The sequence below is a fragment of the Salvelinus namaycush genome, chromosome 9 (assembly GCF_016432855.1).
Source record: "Salvelinus namaycush isolate Seneca chromosome 9, SaNama_1.0, whole genome shotgun sequence".
Classification (NCBI taxonomy): domain Eukaryota; kingdom Metazoa; phylum Chordata; class Actinopteri; order Salmoniformes; family Salmonidae; genus Salvelinus; species Salvelinus namaycush.
This window is the reverse complement of record NC_052315.1, coordinates 40,041,130-40,060,177: the sequence shown is the minus strand read 5'-3', so window position 1 is coordinate 40,060,177 and position 19,048 is coordinate 40,041,130. Positions and strand designations below refer to the sequence as shown.

At 43.1% G+C, this 19,048-nt stretch overlaps 1 protein-coding gene across 2 annotated transcripts in view; it reads right to left on the bottom strand.

Moving 5' to 3' along the window:
• LOC120054054 (ras association domain-containing protein 8-like) overlaps nt 1-15,727 on the bottom strand; it is a 35,985-nt gene extending 20,258 nt beyond the window's left edge. Inside the window, exons 1-2 of one of the 2 annotated variants that reach the window (XM_039001422.1) lie at nt 15,434-15,727; nt 1,816-2,079 (exon numbers count right to left, since the gene is read on the bottom strand). In XM_039001422.1, the coding sequence (XP_038857350.1) occupies nt 1,816-1,918 (103 nt within the window). In that variant the 5' untranslated portion in view covers nt 1,919-2,079; nt 15,434-15,727. The remainder of the gene's footprint in view (nt 1-1,815; nt 2,080-15,433) is intronic. The other variant, XM_039001423.1, reaches the window with a different exon arrangement.
• Between the last annotated feature and the right edge of the window lie 3,321 nt (nt 15,728-19,048).

The window sequence follows — 19,048 nt, the reverse complement described above, 5'->3', positions numbered from 1 at the left end:
AGGCCTACTAACAAACCAACAAACAGTCGAATTGAAGCATTCCCCATGAGATGACACATGCAATTTAAAATGTTTACCTTTTGGCACCGGTAGAAGGACTTGAGACGAACTTTTTTCATCACCGTCCCAGGATCATCCCGAAGTGCAATTTCAAACGTACCAAATTGAAGATGAACCGTCCCAAATAAATACATCTATTTTGTACATAAATGTAAATAAATATTTTTCAACCTAGGTGATATGCGTAATGGCTACAGCAAGAAAATATCTTTCAAAATGTCTATATTTACATCTCTGTCACATGTGTTCCTGCTAATTCCATTTTGGAATGTTCGCGTTTACAGGCTGACTACACCACTTGCGTCGCGTGCACGAGCGTTGCAAAATAATTTTAGAAATCTATATTATTCAATTATTGCACCCATACTGCTCGCGCACGCCAACGAGCATCTGCGTTGCCAAGGGCTAAAATAGAAGTCAGTTCTATTTGTGACGCAGTCCTGCCTCGCCCATCTCCTCATTGGTTTATAGAAGCAGGTACCCACATGCCATCTCCTCATTGGTTATACCCACGTGAGTGACTGAAAGACGAACTAGGTCGGTGGTGGTAATGCACCTCATTTATGAAAGTTCCCAAACGCAATATAAAGTCAAGAGAATAAAAAGCCTGAAAGGAGGAGAGATGACTAGAAACGATTCGGTTGACCGTTTTATGTGTGGATTATTTGTCGGAGTAGAGGACCTTGTGCATTTCAGGTAAAATAACAACTCAATGTTTATATCCCCAGACAAATTAGCTAGCAACAGCAAGCTATCTAAATAGGACAAATTAGCTAGCAAGTTCAAGCTAGCTAGCTAAATTGCCATAAATGTTTAATGCTTTTCGACCTGTCTCCAAATTAATGTAATTGGTTCAGAGTTTGTTTTAATATTTTAACCTGCGTGTTGTGATCGCGTTTGGTGTGGGGGGACAAAATACATTTATGCACGATGGCGCACGCACGGTTTGGTTTGGGTTCCGTGTTAGCCTACTGCCGTGTGCACATTGCTGCTCTTATAATGTTTTAAACCGTCCCAGACAGGCTTTATCGTCCCGGGACGCCCTTCATTTATAGCCCTGGCCGGTAGCCTCTGCCTGCAGGACGAGTGCAGTCAGTGTGCCCTCGAGTGGGGGAAGAGGAGTGGGATTCAAAACTAGTTTGATGAGGATTTCATTTAAACAAGAGAGAAAATAGATTAAAAGTAAAATAAAAATGTCATAATAAAAAAAAGCCACCAATCTGAAAGGGACTCATTCTCTCTATCTGTGCACGTACCTGCTGATCAGGTTGACAATTATCTTCTCAATGTATTTGTGTGGCTAAAATGACATTTTTAGCGCACAACATTTTCTGGTTTGCAGAAATGTATTGAAAGAGAGAAATGCAACTCCTACCGAGGTCGAAAAGATCTAACTTCTACTTTTGGATGCTTTCTAACTTCTGATGCATGAATTTGATCGATTTATTCAGTGTATTGTCGCTGTTATCAAAATAACTAATAGTAAGTGCATGCAGCCACTAATCCCACTTGCTTCAGAGCATGCATTCCCTACATGACAGGAACGAGCACGTAGATCTGATGCACTAAATGGCAGGTTAGAATGTAAGGATTCTGTGCCCCTTTCCACTGGCTGAGGACTGTAGATCATTTATTATGCATGTATGAGCCGTACAATGACACGTCAAGTCCAAAATGGGACGTTTAAAAAAATAACCAGGTCGTTTTCAATCCTCTGGAATATGTCTTTAGAGTCATAGTTCAGAGGATACTCACCTATGGCTTGAGCAAGAGCGATGACCACTTCCTGGCAGGTGGTTGCCTCTGTGACCCCACAAACAACTCTCTGGACCCCGTCGACCCAGACCTTGAGCTCCATGATGGGTCAGGTGACTCAGGTCAGGTGCTGCGAGGGGGCCGGCTGCGATGGGTTGGCCCCGTCATTCCTGGAAGCTCCAGCAGTGCAGGGTGGCTCCAGCTGCAGCACCTCTGGCCACCAACTCACTGAGGAGGAAGAACACAGCGCAAACCAGGAAGGACCTGGTCAGGAAGCAGCACATTTAAGAGGACAATGTAGTTTAACTCTTTGCCCAGAACTGCACAAAACTGGTCAAAACTGGACCAAATTATGCAATTTCAACCAGTTTTCACCCCACTGGGATGGATCTTTGAAATTGTGTAAACCTATTTCTTCGCTAGATGTAGAAGTTGTTGTCACTGTAGTCTGTGATGAGACAGGTAGTAGCAATGGGAGATTCATCATGGCCTGAAAACAATATCAGCCTGAAAATATGTGCCACTATTTTTAGCGGCTGTTGTGGAAAAGGAGGACGGCTCAAATAGTTGGGGAATGGTAGAACCGTCCAGCCAGGCATAGTGGGACCAGCTGGACATGAAATTGTTGTTTTCATCCCAGCTCTGTGAATAGATACATGTCTTTAGGGGGGTTGGACAGAAAGAGCCTGCCAGTACTGATGGTCTGAGCCAAGTTCCTGCTATTGTACAGAGATGAAGGAGGAAACAACGGTGAGGAGAAAGACGGAAGATGGCGTCAGTGAAATGGAGAGAGGGAGAGCAGGAAAAGTGAGTGAAATATGAAATAGAGAGGGGAGGGCAGGATGAGAGACTGCAACAGAGGAGGGAGGGAGAGAGGGAGAAGGAGGGGAACAAGGACTTTCTTTTGATGTCTTGGCATCGAGGGTCTCGTATTTTGCTGCAGATGTGGTAACTTTGTATGTTTGTGTGTCTGGCTTGATTTGACGAGGAACTATTTTTGGTTTGTTTTCTGTATAATGCTCTGTGTGTTGTTTACTATATGAGTTTCAAAATACAGGTAAGTGCCAAAATAAAGGAAACAAACAAAGTCATCTTAATAGGGTGTTGGGCTACCACAAGCTTATTGAACAGCTTTAATGCGCCTTGGCACAGATTCTAGAAGTGTCTGGAACTCTATTGGGGGGATGCGACACCATTCTTCCACAATAAATTCCATCATTTGGTGTTTTGTTAAGGCTGGTGGAAAACGCTGTCTCGGGTGCCGCTCCAGAATCTCTCATAAGTATTCAATTGGGTTGAGATCTGGTGACACAAACACACACACACTTTAAACCACCTATGCTCCTTTAAGACCTCTGTTTCAAAGTCACAGATCTCTTCTTCTAGCCATGGTAGGCAAAATATTGGGCAACTAGCCATTTTTATACATAACCCAAAGCATGATGGGATGTTAATTGCTTAATTAACTCTGGAACCACACCTATGTGGAAGCACCTGATTTCAATATACATTGTATTCCTTAATTTACTCAAATGTGTTTACTTTATTTTGCCAGTTACCTGTAGCTTCACGGTAGTAATCCAATGAAGTATGTGGTAAAGACATTCATTTTGAACCGCATTCATCTCCCAGTCAAGTTCATTCCAGACAAAATGAACAAGACTGCTTTTGTGACTGTAGTAGACACTCAGCCTGGTGTCAAATGATAAGTGAGTGTGAAAAAGCATGACCAGTGGCCTTGGTCCATGCAGTCTGGCACATTCTATATTCCATCCTGTCTCCACAACAGACCAAGGATAAAAAGTCAATATGGAATTACGAAATCAGATCAAATTAGGGACATTTCAAAGGAAAAACCATCTGCATTGCAGTCCTCTTCAAGGAGAGTCTATGGAGAGTGGATGTATGGCTAGTGTCCAGAGCTGTGATGCCCCCTAGAGGGCTGACCTTCACACTGCACTGCTCTATCCTCCTGCTGGTCACTTAACCCCCCTTCACACCTCCCCCACCCTCCTCCACCCCAGTGGGTTCTCTTCGTGTAATGTAATTTAGACCAGCCTCGGCATGCTGCTGTGCTTTATACACACACACACACACGCATGCACGCACACACACATGCACTCGCGCACGCACACACACACACACAGAGAGACACACTCACGCACGATTGCACGCACACACATACATGCACACACACACACACTCTACCTCTCAAATGGTGCTTTGCTAAAAACAGTGGGTTGAGAACACTAAACATCACTGCAAGATAAAACCAGTTCAGCTTAATAGGACATGGTAGGGGCTTTGAGAGAACAATCTCTCTTTTTAGGGCCAGGCAAAGGGGGGATGTCAAACAAACACTCTGTGTCTCTGTGTGTGTGTCACCTTTGTCTCTTGCCTGGCTGATGATCTCTCTATTCCTGGCATATTTACAGCTGGCTAGGAAGTGCTTTTGTCCTTCATCCAGATTGCCCTTAAATGGCAGCAGAGTACAGATAGAGGCATGGAGGGAAATGGGCTGCGAGTCACACACAAAGAGGACTCTGGGAGATTTTTCTGTACTGACACATAACTCTGTCACTATTTTGTTGAACTTTTTTTCCCCAGGGGAGTGTGAAAAGTGAATTGACATTGGAATACAGAACATACATGGCCAGGGCTCTAAATGAAAAAATGTCATTGGTAAGACTGGTGCTGCTAACTTAGAAAAGTTAAGAGTACCACATAAAATTCAGGAGCACAATAAAAATAGATTTGAAATTGATTAAGATATAGCCTACATATGTAGGATCTTAATTTGAGCCAATTTGCTACAGTAGGACACTAATCCTGCAGCAACAGGAAATGTGAATTATTTTGTGGATTATAATAATTTATATTTTTGTAGGGATTGATACATTTTTTGTCAGGGAAAATCAGGTCTGAAATGTTAAAGTGGAAATTACATTATTATATTGCATTTTTCAAACTCAAATACACTACAGGTTTGAGGAAAATTCAAAGCAATAAAAGAGTGATCAAATTAACATTCTACATCTGTACATTGGGCCTATATGAATCCTACTTATTTTTGAAGCACTTCTTATTCTTATTCTGAAGAAGATATCTATTTTCTATGGTTCGTGTTGGTTGGCACGACAACAAATGCAAAAGCCAGATAGGAGTTAGGACAGGGTAGGAACCAAAGTGTTGGTCAGTGTTTACCAGGGGAACCTAATCACATTTGAATAAATGTTGCATTTAGACAAAGATTTTAGAATAGTCTATCTAATTCAGAACACACCGTTGCACAAACAACATGGTGATCTATACCACCACCGGTAACAACCTGTATTAGAGCTAATGTTTGTTTTGCCCTAGCTAGAGCATTTAGCTAAATGGCATTTAGCTAGCCAGCTAGCTAGTTAACTATTAACATTATCGATTAGCATTATTTTAGGCACACGCCAGCTTCCTTAGACTAACTCGCATTTTGCAGAGAGCAAGATACACAAATGAATAGTATAATAGAGAAAACATGTGGATTCATATTTAGAGGCAACGTGGAAAGCAGCATCATTCTTAAATCATGGCGTTCACACATTTTGTTTGTGCATGTCATCACCTACTGTGCGATAGTGTGTGTTTAATCATGTTACATTTTGTGATACAAAATAAAAAAGAAACAGGGAAAAGGAAAAATATTGCACCACCAACTAATCCTACACCTACAGTATATACCACTATTTAATAAAAAAATATAATCACCACCCCATTCCACTACTTTGACCCTAACTGATCCTACACCAGGCCAACGGCCTGGGACGACGGGACTCTTTCATTCAACACACCTTGTAACTCTTCTGCAGTAAAACCTCGTACACCCAAGTACTTCTCTGCAGCTGCCACCATAACATCTATTTTCTGTGATTTACGTTCCATTTCTGCAGTACAGTTGATAACCATGGCAAAGAATGCTAGAAAGCCAACCTTACTGAAGCACAGATTCGTGTCACTCTGTATTGGCTTAGGCCTACTACTCACCTTTGACCCATCATCCTCTACTTTCTTCACTGCCTCAGCATACGACACCTTCTGTCCTACTCTGACCCTGGCAACCTCAACCTGTCTCTCTCGAACTGGACACTTCTGATCGCCAACTACGTGGGCATCCCCACAATTGACACACAGTTTTTCCCACCGATACTACACATTCCTTTGTCCCATGCCCTCCTGTACACTTCTCACATCTCGGAATCGTCGTCCTAAACACTGCTGCAACATGAACATAAGTTTGGCATCTGAAACACCTTAGTGGGTTCGGTACAGACACTCTCACTGGTTAACTGACATATCCTAATCACTCCTTTCAAAGGCGCCCTGCTCTGGAGAGCAAAGCAAGTCACAGGTCTTGTCCCTAGTCATGTGACGCGAAGCGCCTGCTCCCCCTTGAATGGAATAAATCCATAAAATCCACTTCGAGCTACCTTCAAAAATGTAATAGTAAACAACTTATTTTCTACCCAGCCTAAGACTACATATGGATCAGCCAAAAGGCAGGGATCAATTTTCTTCAAAAATGTCACTCCTACTGGGCCCAAATTATCCTTGCATGACCATCGGGCAAGGTTTGGACTCTGAGGTCTTCACAACACCAGCCACCATAGGTAATTCATCCTCACACTCATCAGGTAACATTTTTGACCATCAGGGGCAGCAGAATATTGTTTGTACTTGGCGCGCGTCTTACCCAACACATACCTTTCCACTACACTTGGCTCTTCTCCTTCTTCCTTACTATCCATAACCACGTTTATCCGATCACCGCTCTCTTGTCGCGCCTTCATCCGCTGTATTGCTTGCAGAGTACGCACTGATGACGTTTCTCAAGTCTGGCTATCTCTGGCCTCTCCATGCTTCCCCAGCCGCTGAGTGCATGAATTGACAGTATGCTGAGAGAATAAACAGCGTGAAGGAACTGTGTGCTGATGATGTACAGTTCACAAACGAGTCATTATTTTTGAATTACTATTTTTACCGACTCGAGAGTCATGATTCATTTTTCTGAGTGATTAATCAATTTTATTCGTTCATTTGACGAGTTGGCTGCAATGAGTCCTACAGCAGGATTAATACACGCTCCTCCGGAAAGACGTGCTCCAACCACCAACTGTCTGTCATATGCGCGCAGGAAAATAGAGAAGAAAAAGACATGTTAAGAACTGATAATTGATCACATGGTGCAAGAAGGAACACAATTAATTGATTATTGAATGTTATGATGGACACCGCTCTGTTGAACCAAAACAAAACAAACTCGAACTTGAGAACGAATTGCTTGGGGAGCTGCAGTTTGTGAACGATATTGTGTTTATCCCCCTCAACGCAGTCAAGCAATACATTCTGCCAAGAGTCGTTCACAAGCTAGACCGCTTCTAGACCTTGTTTCAAATGTATCAAGAAATAATTGTATTTGTATGCCTTTAGCAATCAACAAAAGTACATTGTTTAAAGCACCTGTTTACAAGTCTCAGTCACAAATGACAGCTCCAATAAGCCCCCCATGGTGAACAAGATGTGAATGAGAGGCTTGTAGTATTATGACTATTTTGAGTTTTCCGTTCATTAAATGACAGATAGGTCCTCAGGGGAGGTTGGGTTACACTGAGGGGTCGGTGTGTGTGTGTGTGTGTGTGTGTGTGTGTGTGTGTGTGTGTGTGTGTGTGTGTGTGTGTGTGTGTGTGTGTGTGTGTGTGTGTGTGTGTGTGTGTGTGTGTGTGTGTTATATAACTAACCTTTCACCTCTCCAGAAGTCCAGGCTATAATGTATAAAGCTGGTTGACAGTTTTGTTCCAAACCCCCCAGGAAAACAGCCAGTGGTTATGTCTACACAGTGAGGGGACTAATGCGTCTTAATACCATGTTGTAACACACATTGGCGTGTACTACAATATGACATACGGCCGCAAAACTGGTGATCCATATAAGATTATCCATATAAGCTTAGCATATAGTAATCATATAACACAACAGAGAAAATACAACAGCAAATCCAGTACAGTACTGTATAACTGACAATGATACAGGATAACATAGTGGTTGGTGCCAAGCCAGCATAGTGGCACAGGGCACAGGTCTATCTCAAGATCTGCCCCTTTGCCCTGCAGAGATGACCATGGCCTGATCTGTAGAGCTGCTCACAACCCTGAGCCAAGGAGCATTCCGTGAGAGCATGGCTTACAGTACATTCCAACAGATTCCATTTTAGATCGAAGAACAGCTAAAGAGATGCTTTACTGCTGTAACGTAAAACCAAAACAGACCAAAAGGCAGATGACCCAAGTAAGGCTGTTGCGGTGAGCATATTACCGCCACACCGGCGGTCACGAGTCATGAAGGCCGTCAAATTCAACAGGACCGTTTAGTCACGGTAATTAGGCTTCTCCAAGCTCTGATGCTGCTGATGGTTATTAGTAGCCTACCAAACTTGCTAACTGTCTGGTACTCAGCACTCTATTGTCCCTCTTATCACTCTGACATCAATGCAAATGTAATCGAAAATCTAATCAAACACTTCATGAGAGCCCATGAGCTCATGTTGCACAACATTTATATAGGCTATGAAATTGCGCAAGAAAACAGGGTGATGGCCTCTATTAAAAAGAGGAGGTGCCCATCAGCTTTCTATAGGCTAGGCCTACTATATTTCTCATCTTTCTTATTAATATTAAGCACATTGCTTATCTTTACAACAGGAGTATAGCCTACCCGGCTGGCATGGAAATGAACCACAGGAAAAGCGTCCTCCATTTGCTATTTAAGTGCATAGAGGACATGTATTTTTTCCGCTTTACAAGGTGTGTAGAGCCTTACTGGCATATATAAGCAGCGCATGAGTTTCAAGTTTGGGGAAGATAATATTCACCATAAAAATGCACCTTTATAATGAAAGCATTACATGCATAATTGCATTTGTGGTCACTTTTGATAATGGTGTTTTCCTGCTAATGGAACATTCGTGCTTATAGCCTATGGCAATGTGCGCATTGCTGCGCTTATAATGTGAAGAAATAGTCTTATAGTTTATCAACATTTAAAGCTAAACGTTGCGTCAGCCACATTGCGTAAAAAGGTTTTTGGGATGCTAGTGGTTGTATTAATTTGGGATCTATTGCATCCCACAACTGTCCCAGACTATGTTTGGAATATTTATTTCTCACACAGAATATAACAGGTCAACTTTTGTACTATGGGGGATAGTAGATTGACATAGGCTAGTGCTTTTGCTGTTTATTAGGCCTACTCATCTAGTTGGCTGATGAAAAGTAAATGTGGACAGTTCTTCCAATATCTTCAATATGCACCTCGGAATGGGATAAGGACGAGCGCAGTTGCATCCCCGATGTGTCTGTCTTCACTTGTAGCCTGTGAGAAAGACCCGATCACGTGATGGAGAACCATGTGAGTGAGATGTCCAATGGAGTGCGCAGCACTCAGGGAGAAGGGCACAACGCAGCACTCCGGGAGAAGGGCACAGGCCCAAAAGGCATGGATTTTTTTAGGGTGCATTATGGCCACACAAAGGGGATGCTGCTGTGAGATTTGAGGCATTATCAAATGCTTGTCAAATTGTGAATGAGAGACTGATGAAGTGTGTACAGCCTGCACAAAAAAATAAAACAGAGCTCATGCCTTTCAAGCGACTTTTTTCAAATCATCATTAGAGTCGCATCATGCAGCCTTACAATGTATTAACAATCAAAACATATAGCCCAACGTTTGTAGAACAACTAAAGTTACATTAATAACTCTAAATTAAGCATATAGGAGTACATATTTCTTTGTTAACCGCTTAACACAGAATAGCCGCATATGTGCACTCTGTCAAATCGTTTGGAAAAAATATCCTTTCTATTTTATTCAGCTTTGTTCAATTGTATTCTTCATACTATAAAATAATATAAAATAATGTCACAGAATTCTAAGCAAATCTTGTCTGCTAAATGAACTAGTGTAGCCCACAGCCATTTGGCATACCCAGATTGTCACGTGTGCTCCCTCTCCATCCTCTAGGTCACCAGGCTGCTCGTTATGGCACACACCTGTCACCATCGTTATGCGCACGTGCGCATCTTCAGACTCACCTGGACTCCATCACTTCCCTGATTACCTTCCCTATATGTCACTCCCTTTTGTTCCTTCCCCAGGCGTCATTGTTTCTCTTTCTGTTTCATGTCTGTGTGCTGTTAGTGTTTCTTGTTTTGTATTATGTTCTGTTTATTTTATTAAAACACTCACTCCTTGAACTTGCTTCCCGACTCTCAGAGCATATTGTTACAGAATGACGCCTCACCTAAGGGAAGCATCAGGGAGTGTTTTTTTCCCGGTGGGAATGACGTCGGGTCCGGGAGCCGCTACAGGCTCTCATGCCTCAGCAAGATCGCCAGGCTCCCCTGCCTCAGCCGGTCTGTCAGGTTCCCGCACCCCAGCCGGAGCCAGGTTCCGCGTATTAGCAGGGGTCACTGGTCCGCTCCTGATCCCCGGGATCGTCCCTTTGGTTGGCATCCTGCAGCTGGAGCCGAACGAGCCGGGGAGTGGGTACCGTCACGTATGCTCTCTCCGGCGCTCTAAGTCGCCACGCACCCGCATCTCAGCCGGACTGACAGGTTTCCCGCGCCTCAGCAGAGGTGACCGGTCCGCTCCTGATCCACGGGATCGTCATTTTGGTCGCCGTCCTGCGGCTGAAGCCGCCTGTCGGGGAGGGGGTACTGTCACGTGTGCTCCCTCTCCGGCCTCTTGGTCACCAGGCTGCTTGTTATGGCTCACACCTGTCACCATCGTTACGCGCACCTGCGCATCATCAGTCTCACCTGGACTCCATCACTTCCCTGATTACCTTCCCTATATATGTCACTCCCTTTGGTTCCTTCCCCAATCGTCATTGTTTCTGTTTCTGTTTCATGCCTGTGTGCTGTCAGAGTTTCTTGTTTTGTATTGTTCTGTTTATTTTATTAAAACACTCACTCCCGGTACTTGCTTCCCGACTCTCAGCGCATATCGTTACACAGATCAGGACCAAACATCAGAGCATGCAATTCTGTTCTTCTGAAATAGACTACATTTTCTTCATATCATGCTTCTTTAGACCTGTCTAAAATAAATAATGTATTTTTTGTAAAGGTGTAGGCTATATTACATGGATTTATGAGACTTTTTAAAATGTAGAGGTTCCAAAGGTCTGCTTCAGTGGCTTGTAGGCTATGTTGGAAGCCAGGAGATGCTAAATGTGTTTGTGTTAATTACCGGTCAATTACCATGAGACTGACAGTTATTTGCTTGACAATCACCAGCTGACAAAATGTTGTGACCGCCACAGCACTAGACCCAAGATGCATTTGTCATTTGTCTCAATGTGGCATGGCTCCAGAGTTCAGGCTGGTGGTCCCTGGGCTGGCTTCCTGTCTGCCTAGTGAGGTGTGCGAGTACAAGGTACTGTGAGCGGTGTGTCCGCTGAGACCCAGGCTGCTGCCATGGCTGTTCCCGCTGTTGCCAGCCCAAAGATCCGGGGCTACAGGAGCCCAGAGAGTTGGCACGAGGGCTAGGACTTCCACTGACTGATGCTAGTGTAAACAAGCCACCATATGTCCCTCTGGGTCCTCTCACACACAGGGACACGGGCCAGGCACTGCCATCTCTTTACCAGGCCAGGAACTGGCCCAGGTTCCCAACCCCTACAACAGGTCACTGCCACAGAGATAATATCCGATATAGAGTGATCATGTACAGCTCTGAGCCATGGGAAATATGGCTGTGCTGGGGTGAGGTTTCGTGTGGTGAGGTTTCGTGACCATAGGTAGGAAGGATAAGGACATCCCCTTACATCATTGTCTCTAATTCCGTTTGCACTGATTCCCTGTCAGTTGAGGGACAGGCAGCAAGTAGGAGTGATGCCACTTGACGTAAGACAATGCCCTTACATGTCACGGATTAGATGATCATATTTATTTAGGTCTACAACTATGATATATTCCTGCTGAACTGTACTGCAGTGGACTGGTATGAATATCATACATTTCCATGAAGAACATACGTCCGTTTGAGGAGAAACAAAATGGGTATTCATCATGGGGCTAAAACAAAGAATCAGGCACAACTTGACTCTGGGAGTTGGGAGAAACCCCTTGGGGAACCACTGAACTGTTTTGAGGACAAAAGATCTTCTAGCAGGAAAACAGTCCACGTCTGCTTTCTCTGCGATTAGACCTTATGAACCCCTGTGTTCCCCTTGTACTTTACAGGCCATTGTTCACTATGGGGGAAACAATTTAATCACGTCTTGGCAAAGGAGATAGGTTGAAGGCCATTGAAGGTCTGAAAGCAGAGCAGTGACCTAACACCAGAGGTAGTGATATATAAAAGACAAAAACAAAAGAAACATTTACTTCAACTCTATCCTGATTACAAAAAGTAAAACAGCCCAAACCCCACAATCCATAATGAGTTTTTTTTTTACAGGGTTGTGCGATAGGGGGTTCTGGTGCTTACAAACTATTTCCAGCATTGAACTTTAATTCAAAATGCACTTCCTGTTGCGGGGCTACGTTGTAATTACTAACCATTTATACACTCTAGTATAATTGGTACCAGACTAGGTCTCTTGTGAAATGGATCCCTGTTGCCCAGCCACAGCCAGACACTGTTTTATTGTGGTGGTGGTGGGGACTCTTGTTTGTGTGTGTGTGTGTCTTGGAGTAGGCTAAGAAACAATGTATTTAAATCCCCCCAGTTCGCCATCAAGTGCTGCCCTGGCCTCACATTCTCATGTCTCACACGTAGCAGACCTGGGTAGTTGGTCATACTAGGGCCTCAGGCCTTATATACCATAATGTCAAACAGCCTGGTATGTAAGACTGGGTTGTGGGACCCCAGTGGTTGAGGAAGTTGTGCATAGAGGAGCATTGGGTGGCTATAGGGAGGAGTTCTTGAAAAAGGTATCTGATCAAAAACATCAGCACAATAAATATGCAGATGTATTAAAGTGTGTGCAGATATCTTTTCTATAGGAAGGAATTCCACTACATCTCCACGTCAGTGCCAGTCATCCCGGAATGCAGAGGTATTAAAGTGTGTGCAGATATCTTTTCTATAGGAAGGAATTCCACTACATCTCCACGTCAGTGCCAGTCATCCCGGAATGCAGAGGTATTAAAGTGTGTGCAGATATCTTTTCTATAGGAAGGAATTCCACTACATCTCCACGTCAGTGCCAGGCATCCAGGAAACTAATAACATAGAGAGTGTGGATTCCTGGCCGATGAGAATGCAATGGGCCGTGACGTGGAGATAAGGAACTCCATGGTTCTGTGCACAGCCCTCTGATCTCAGGGCTGCGTTTAACATGAATACACCTTAGATTCTACTCACAGTTAAAGGACTACATCAGTTATACAGTCTATACAGTGACGGGCTTTTTTGTTGGTGATTTTGTGGGCTGACTATTTTTATATTGGAAGGAAGGAATTACAAGGAATACACCGTAAGGACTGTATTACATTCTATCATTAAAACACTAAGCTAAATAGGCTAAATCTAGGGTAAGTACTATTGAATGACATAAAACAAGCATTAGGCTACATTTTTTTTACAAACAGAAGCCCCACTCCCAACTAAATACCAAAACAAGAAAGAGGAAGGAATGTCTTGTGGTGGTTCTCTGAAATCTAATCACTAAAAGCCTCCTCCCTCCTCCACAGGAGCTAGGAGCAGCATCTCCTCAGGTCAGACCTGGTCCTAAATTACATTTGTCTGACTACAATGACAAAACCTACAGTCTTCAATAAAGTTTGTTACAAATGAGTGACAGATTAAAGCCACTATTTAAAACCAAACTGAGTTCTGCTTGTGTGGATGGGGTGTCTGTGTGTGAAACACTTCACATTGCCATGTAAGTGGAAAACATTTGTAGACATTGTAAACATGTTTGTAGACATATGCAAATTGTGCAACTTTGAAATTAGCATAAAATAAATATGTCTAGACAGTTAAGAAAATACAAAAAGTTTAGTTACCGTAACTACAAGGAAATTACATAAATTATTCCACTGGTAAAGTTTGGCCAGACAATATCCTGTACTTATATTAGGCCACCTGAAAAACATAGGCTCGCCTCGAGCACACCCTTACAACCGAACACTTGCTCATAATTTTGGCTAACCCCCTCCAACCCCTCAATCCAAAAATCTCTAGGGAGACGGCGTTTGAGACGTCTGTCCCTCACCAGGGATTAAAAACAGCCCCAGTCATGCCACAGCCACAGTTATAGCCCCAGCTCCTGTAAAGCTTTCCATTAGGAGCTTCTGGAGGCCCACACTCCTTTCCCTCCCTAACATCAGGCTGGCTGGATGTTATATTAGACTCCAGAGTGGCCCCCGCCTCCCCTAGTCGGGAGGTCAACACTGGCAGGATCTCGAACATCTGGACGGCACGTTTAGCCAGCAGCAATAATACAGCCTTTGTTCCCCTGCCATGATGGCTCTATAAGCAGGCCAGCTTTGAAGTGCCAGCCTGATGCCGGGAGCAGGGCCTTAGGAGCAACACTGATTGGGGCAACAGACCCGATTTCCTGGCTTCTACTCTGGCCAAGGGTTTGGAGGGTTGGTTTGGACATGATGAGGACATGGGTTTAGTTTAGTCCATGTTCTGGCGGTCCCATCAGTCATTAGTGCAGTAATTGAACACATGTTTACCACAGCTGTGGGATTAAGATAGAACAGCTTTGAAGGGAAATTAAACAGGTCCTAAGAAAAGTTTTACGGAGAAGGCCAATGTTTCTTTAATATTATCAACAAAATGACAGTGCTGTGCAGGAGACAGCCCAAAACAAACAAGACTCAGATACTGATATAGAACAGTATCTGCTGGCCAACACTGTTTGCTTCAACATGTGTGTAATAGCTGATTGTATGAAAAAAGTGTCAATACACAGATGCTGAAAGCAGGAAAGAAGCCATTTGCATTCTACTACTGCTCTAATACATCACTATGCCAAAAATATTGGAGTGACCTACTCTACAGGTAGTTTCAGTCTCTAATGGTAGAGTGGGTAACTGGAAATATAAACCGAGTCCGCATTAACAATAGCCCTATAGGTATATTAAATAGTGTTTAGCTTAATTATGATTGGGAAATAGGCTATACACAGAGGAAATTCTGTGTTGAAAAGTGTAAACGGTGTAATGTTTTACAGACATCATGAGACACAATGTAGCTATTATCAACCATTATTAAATGTTTATAAACATGTCATAAAACCATAGGCTATGGGCTATTCTCAGGTAGAGATCCAATGCATGTGTTGATGTAAAAGATATGGGCCACATAGTAAACAAGTGTGGCAAATGGCTCTGAAATGTTCCGCTCTTGTTTTAAAAGTGTGATAGTATTCACCGCGAGAAAGAACCCGTGATATTGTAACGGGCACAACTGTTCCACTATGCAGCCTAATAATAATGTTTCCATTATCCCGGCCGCTTGCTATTACCGATTACTACACCTGGGATACTGTTGTAAAGGGTTAGTTAAGATACAGTGTAACGTTAACATCTTAACATTAGGAGGGAAACTACAAACGTAACCTTACCTTCGTGTTGTAGGCTAGGTGACGAAAAAAACAACAGAAGTTCCCCTACTCTTCTGTAGCCGGACTGAAGTTTAGGAAAAATAGATGCTGTTGAGTAATGGAATCTGCAAATGTGATATTTTCTCGGGGCAAGCCTATAAATCACTTATATGAACTGCGACAAAGTGATACGGTCCACAGCAAAGAGAACGGAATCAAAAGAAAATGAGGTGCATTGAAATATCCATGGCTGAAAGTTTTTCGCTGCGCCGTCTCTGCGCTAGCCCTTGGGGTCGGACCAACACGCTGCGGAAAATCGCCCTCTGCCTATTTCATTACTCTTGCTTGTAAATACATTGCATCGGAACTGGGACACCGCAAGGCATTGTGGACCATTTTAAAGCTGCAATACACTGTAGAACAGGGCCTACTCACCTAAAGGAGTGGAGTTCCTGAAAGTGGTTGAGTAGCCTACTTGAGTAGGTACCATATGGTGACATTCAGGTAGGGTAGGCTACATTGTTCTTTAATACAGAATATACACACACAGATTAACAACATTATTTGTAGTATATATTAAAAACATTTAGATGTTTGAGATAAAAACCTGCCCAATTGACCCCATCCCCTCCTCAAGACTATCTGGAGACCTATCTGGATTCCTCACTTCCCACATCACCTCATCCCTGACCACTGGCTGCGTCCCATCTGACTTTAAGATAGTCACAGTCAAGAAACCAACACTCGATGCATTTGACGTAAAAAAAACTATGGACCAGCATCCCTTCTTTCTTTTCTTTCCAAAACAATTGAGTGTGGTGTCTATGACCAACTCTCTCGTTACCATGGGAGACCTTGGGAAGATTCAACACCAGGCGGGCTGCAGCGTTCTGGATAAGTTGCAGGGGTTTGATGGCAGAAGCGGAAAACCCACCCAACAGAGAGTTGCAGTAGTACGGACGGGAGATGACAAGTTCCTGGATTAGGACTTGTGCCGCTTTGTGTGTGAAGAAAGGTCGTACTCTACGGATGTTGTAGAGCATGAACCTGCAGGCAAGTGACCGCTTTGATGTTTGCAGAGAACGAGGATGTTGTCAAGGGTCACGCTAAGGTTCTTTGCACTCTGGGAGGGGACACCGTGGAGTTGTCAACTGTGATAGAACAGGCAGGCCTTCCCTGGGACGAAGAGCAGCTCCGTCTTGTCGAAATTTAGCTTGAGGTGGTGGGCCAACATCCAAGCTGAGATGCCTGCCAGGCACACAGAGATGTGTGTTGCCACCTGGGTGTCAGAAGGGGGGAAGGAGAAAAGTAGTTGAGTGTCATCCACATAGCAATGATAGGGGAGACCATGTTAGGATATGACAGAGCTGAGTGAGTTGGTGTGTGGAGAGAAGAGTCTTGAAGCTAACTCAACTGAGACTGCTCGCCTCTGTCTCAAGCAGGCTCTCTCTGTTCTCATCCTCCTAGATCTATCCACTGCCTTTGACGGCATGAACCATCAGATCCTCCTCTCTACCCTCTCAGGGCTGGATTGCATGCAGCCCTGGATTGCATCCTACCTGGCAGGTCACTCCTACCAGGTGACGTGGAGAGAATCTGTGTCTGCACCACATGCTCTCACTACTGGTGTCCCCAAGGGCTCCGTTCTAGGCCCTCTCCTCTTCTCTCTATACACCAAGTCACTCAGCTCCGTCATATCCTCACATAATCTCCCCTATCATTGCTATGTGGATGACGCTCACCATGTAAGCAGTCCCTGGACATGGTATGACAGCAACCCATGCTTTGGTTTTGTTTATCTGTCCACTGTTTCAAATGTTAACTTTTCATCATTTGTGTCACAAACCCAAAGCAAGTCAATGGTATTGATATTAGCATTTTCAAGCTTCATGTCCAAATCATCCTAAAGTATCTAAAAATGTATTGTGTAACTCAATGATGTTACTTGTATATGATTTGGATATGAAGCGCTGAATGCTAATATAGGTACCTTTGAATTACATTGGATTTGTGACACAAATGCAAAAGAGTTAGCATTTGAAACAGTGGTCAGGTAAACAAAACCAAAGCATGGGTTGCTGCTGTCATACCTGGTCCATAGTCTGCATACAGGGTAAGAAAGTCACACCTGGTCCATAGTCTGCGTACAGGGTAAGAAAGTCACACCTGGTCCATAGTCTGCGTACAGGGTAAGAAAGTCACACCTGGTCCATAGTCTGCGTACAGGGTAAGAAAGTCACACCTGGTCCATAGTCTGCGTACAGGGTAAGAAAGTCACACCTGGTCCATAGTCTGCGTACAGGGTAAGAAAGTCACACCTGGTCCATAGTCTGCGTACAGGGTAAGAAAACCAATATGTCATTTGGTCATTTGGGTGGACTATGCCTGGCTTTTGACCACTTCTTTAGATTCCTCATGTCTTACTCATTGTTAGAAAAATGTTTGGTCAAAATTGGATGTTAGGTACTATAATTTTTGAACATTATATGAATCCTATAAATTAAAATGACCAATTTAAGTGCAATTAATGATATTTTCAAGGATCCTATTATATATCAACAAAATAATGTTTCCGGAATTCTTATCGTATCTGTTTCTAACTACAGAAAAGATTTCAGAACAATCTGAAATGGTTGGTGTCATGGCTTGCTGAAATGACATAAAACAACCCGACTGTGATATGTGGTTGTCTCACCTAGCTATTTTAAGATGAATGCACTAAATGTAAGTCGCTCTTTATAAGAGTGTCTGCTAAGTGACTAAAATGTCAAATGTAATTATATTAATGTGTTCATATGATATTGAATATAAGTCTATGATTCATGCAGTCTGGGGACATTACTATTCAAAGTCTGCAGTTGATTTTGAGCCTCATCATAATCTCTATGAGTAAACAAGTATCTTGAGAGTTAATCAGTTGTCTGCGTAGCTTTGAGCGTCATTTTATTGACCAAGACAGAAGACACTTGAGAGTCTGCAATGGAGGCACTGATTTAATGCTGCATTGGGTTGAGTCAGTCAGTCAGTCAGTCAAGATGGCAAGTTACATGTCCTAATTAACACACAGTTGAATGTTCCAGTGAACGTCTGTGGTAGTCTGCATATAGACTTTTAACTGGAAAATAGCTAGGTGACTGGTGGTGAACATTAATCTTATCTTTAAAGACATGATATGTACTTTTTATTGTTATTTGTTATTCCCTGTGTATTAGTCACTGTTAGTCTACGCCTTTTGTTTACGAAGCATGTGACAAATAAATAAATAAATTTGATTTGATCTAGTGTATATATAAATCCTTGGTAGAGACCCTTGGTCTACTATGGGATCAGTGAAGGTCATTTAGCAAAACATCACAGTTTTGATCATGTTTATATTAGATTAATGCATGCCTCATACTCAGGATTCCAAAAAGCAAAATAGTGTCTTTTCTCTGTGTTATTATTCATTTGAGAGAAAATGGCGAATTTACAGACAGTGGCATTTCAAGCATGTAAAATGAAGAGGATAAGAAAACATAAATCAAGACATCTCCTACACCACGTGAGGCTACTTACACTACATCTGTTTATGTAACTACAATGTAAATACATAGATTTAAGAGCAACTTAAAGTAGTCCTACCACAAACTGTTTTCA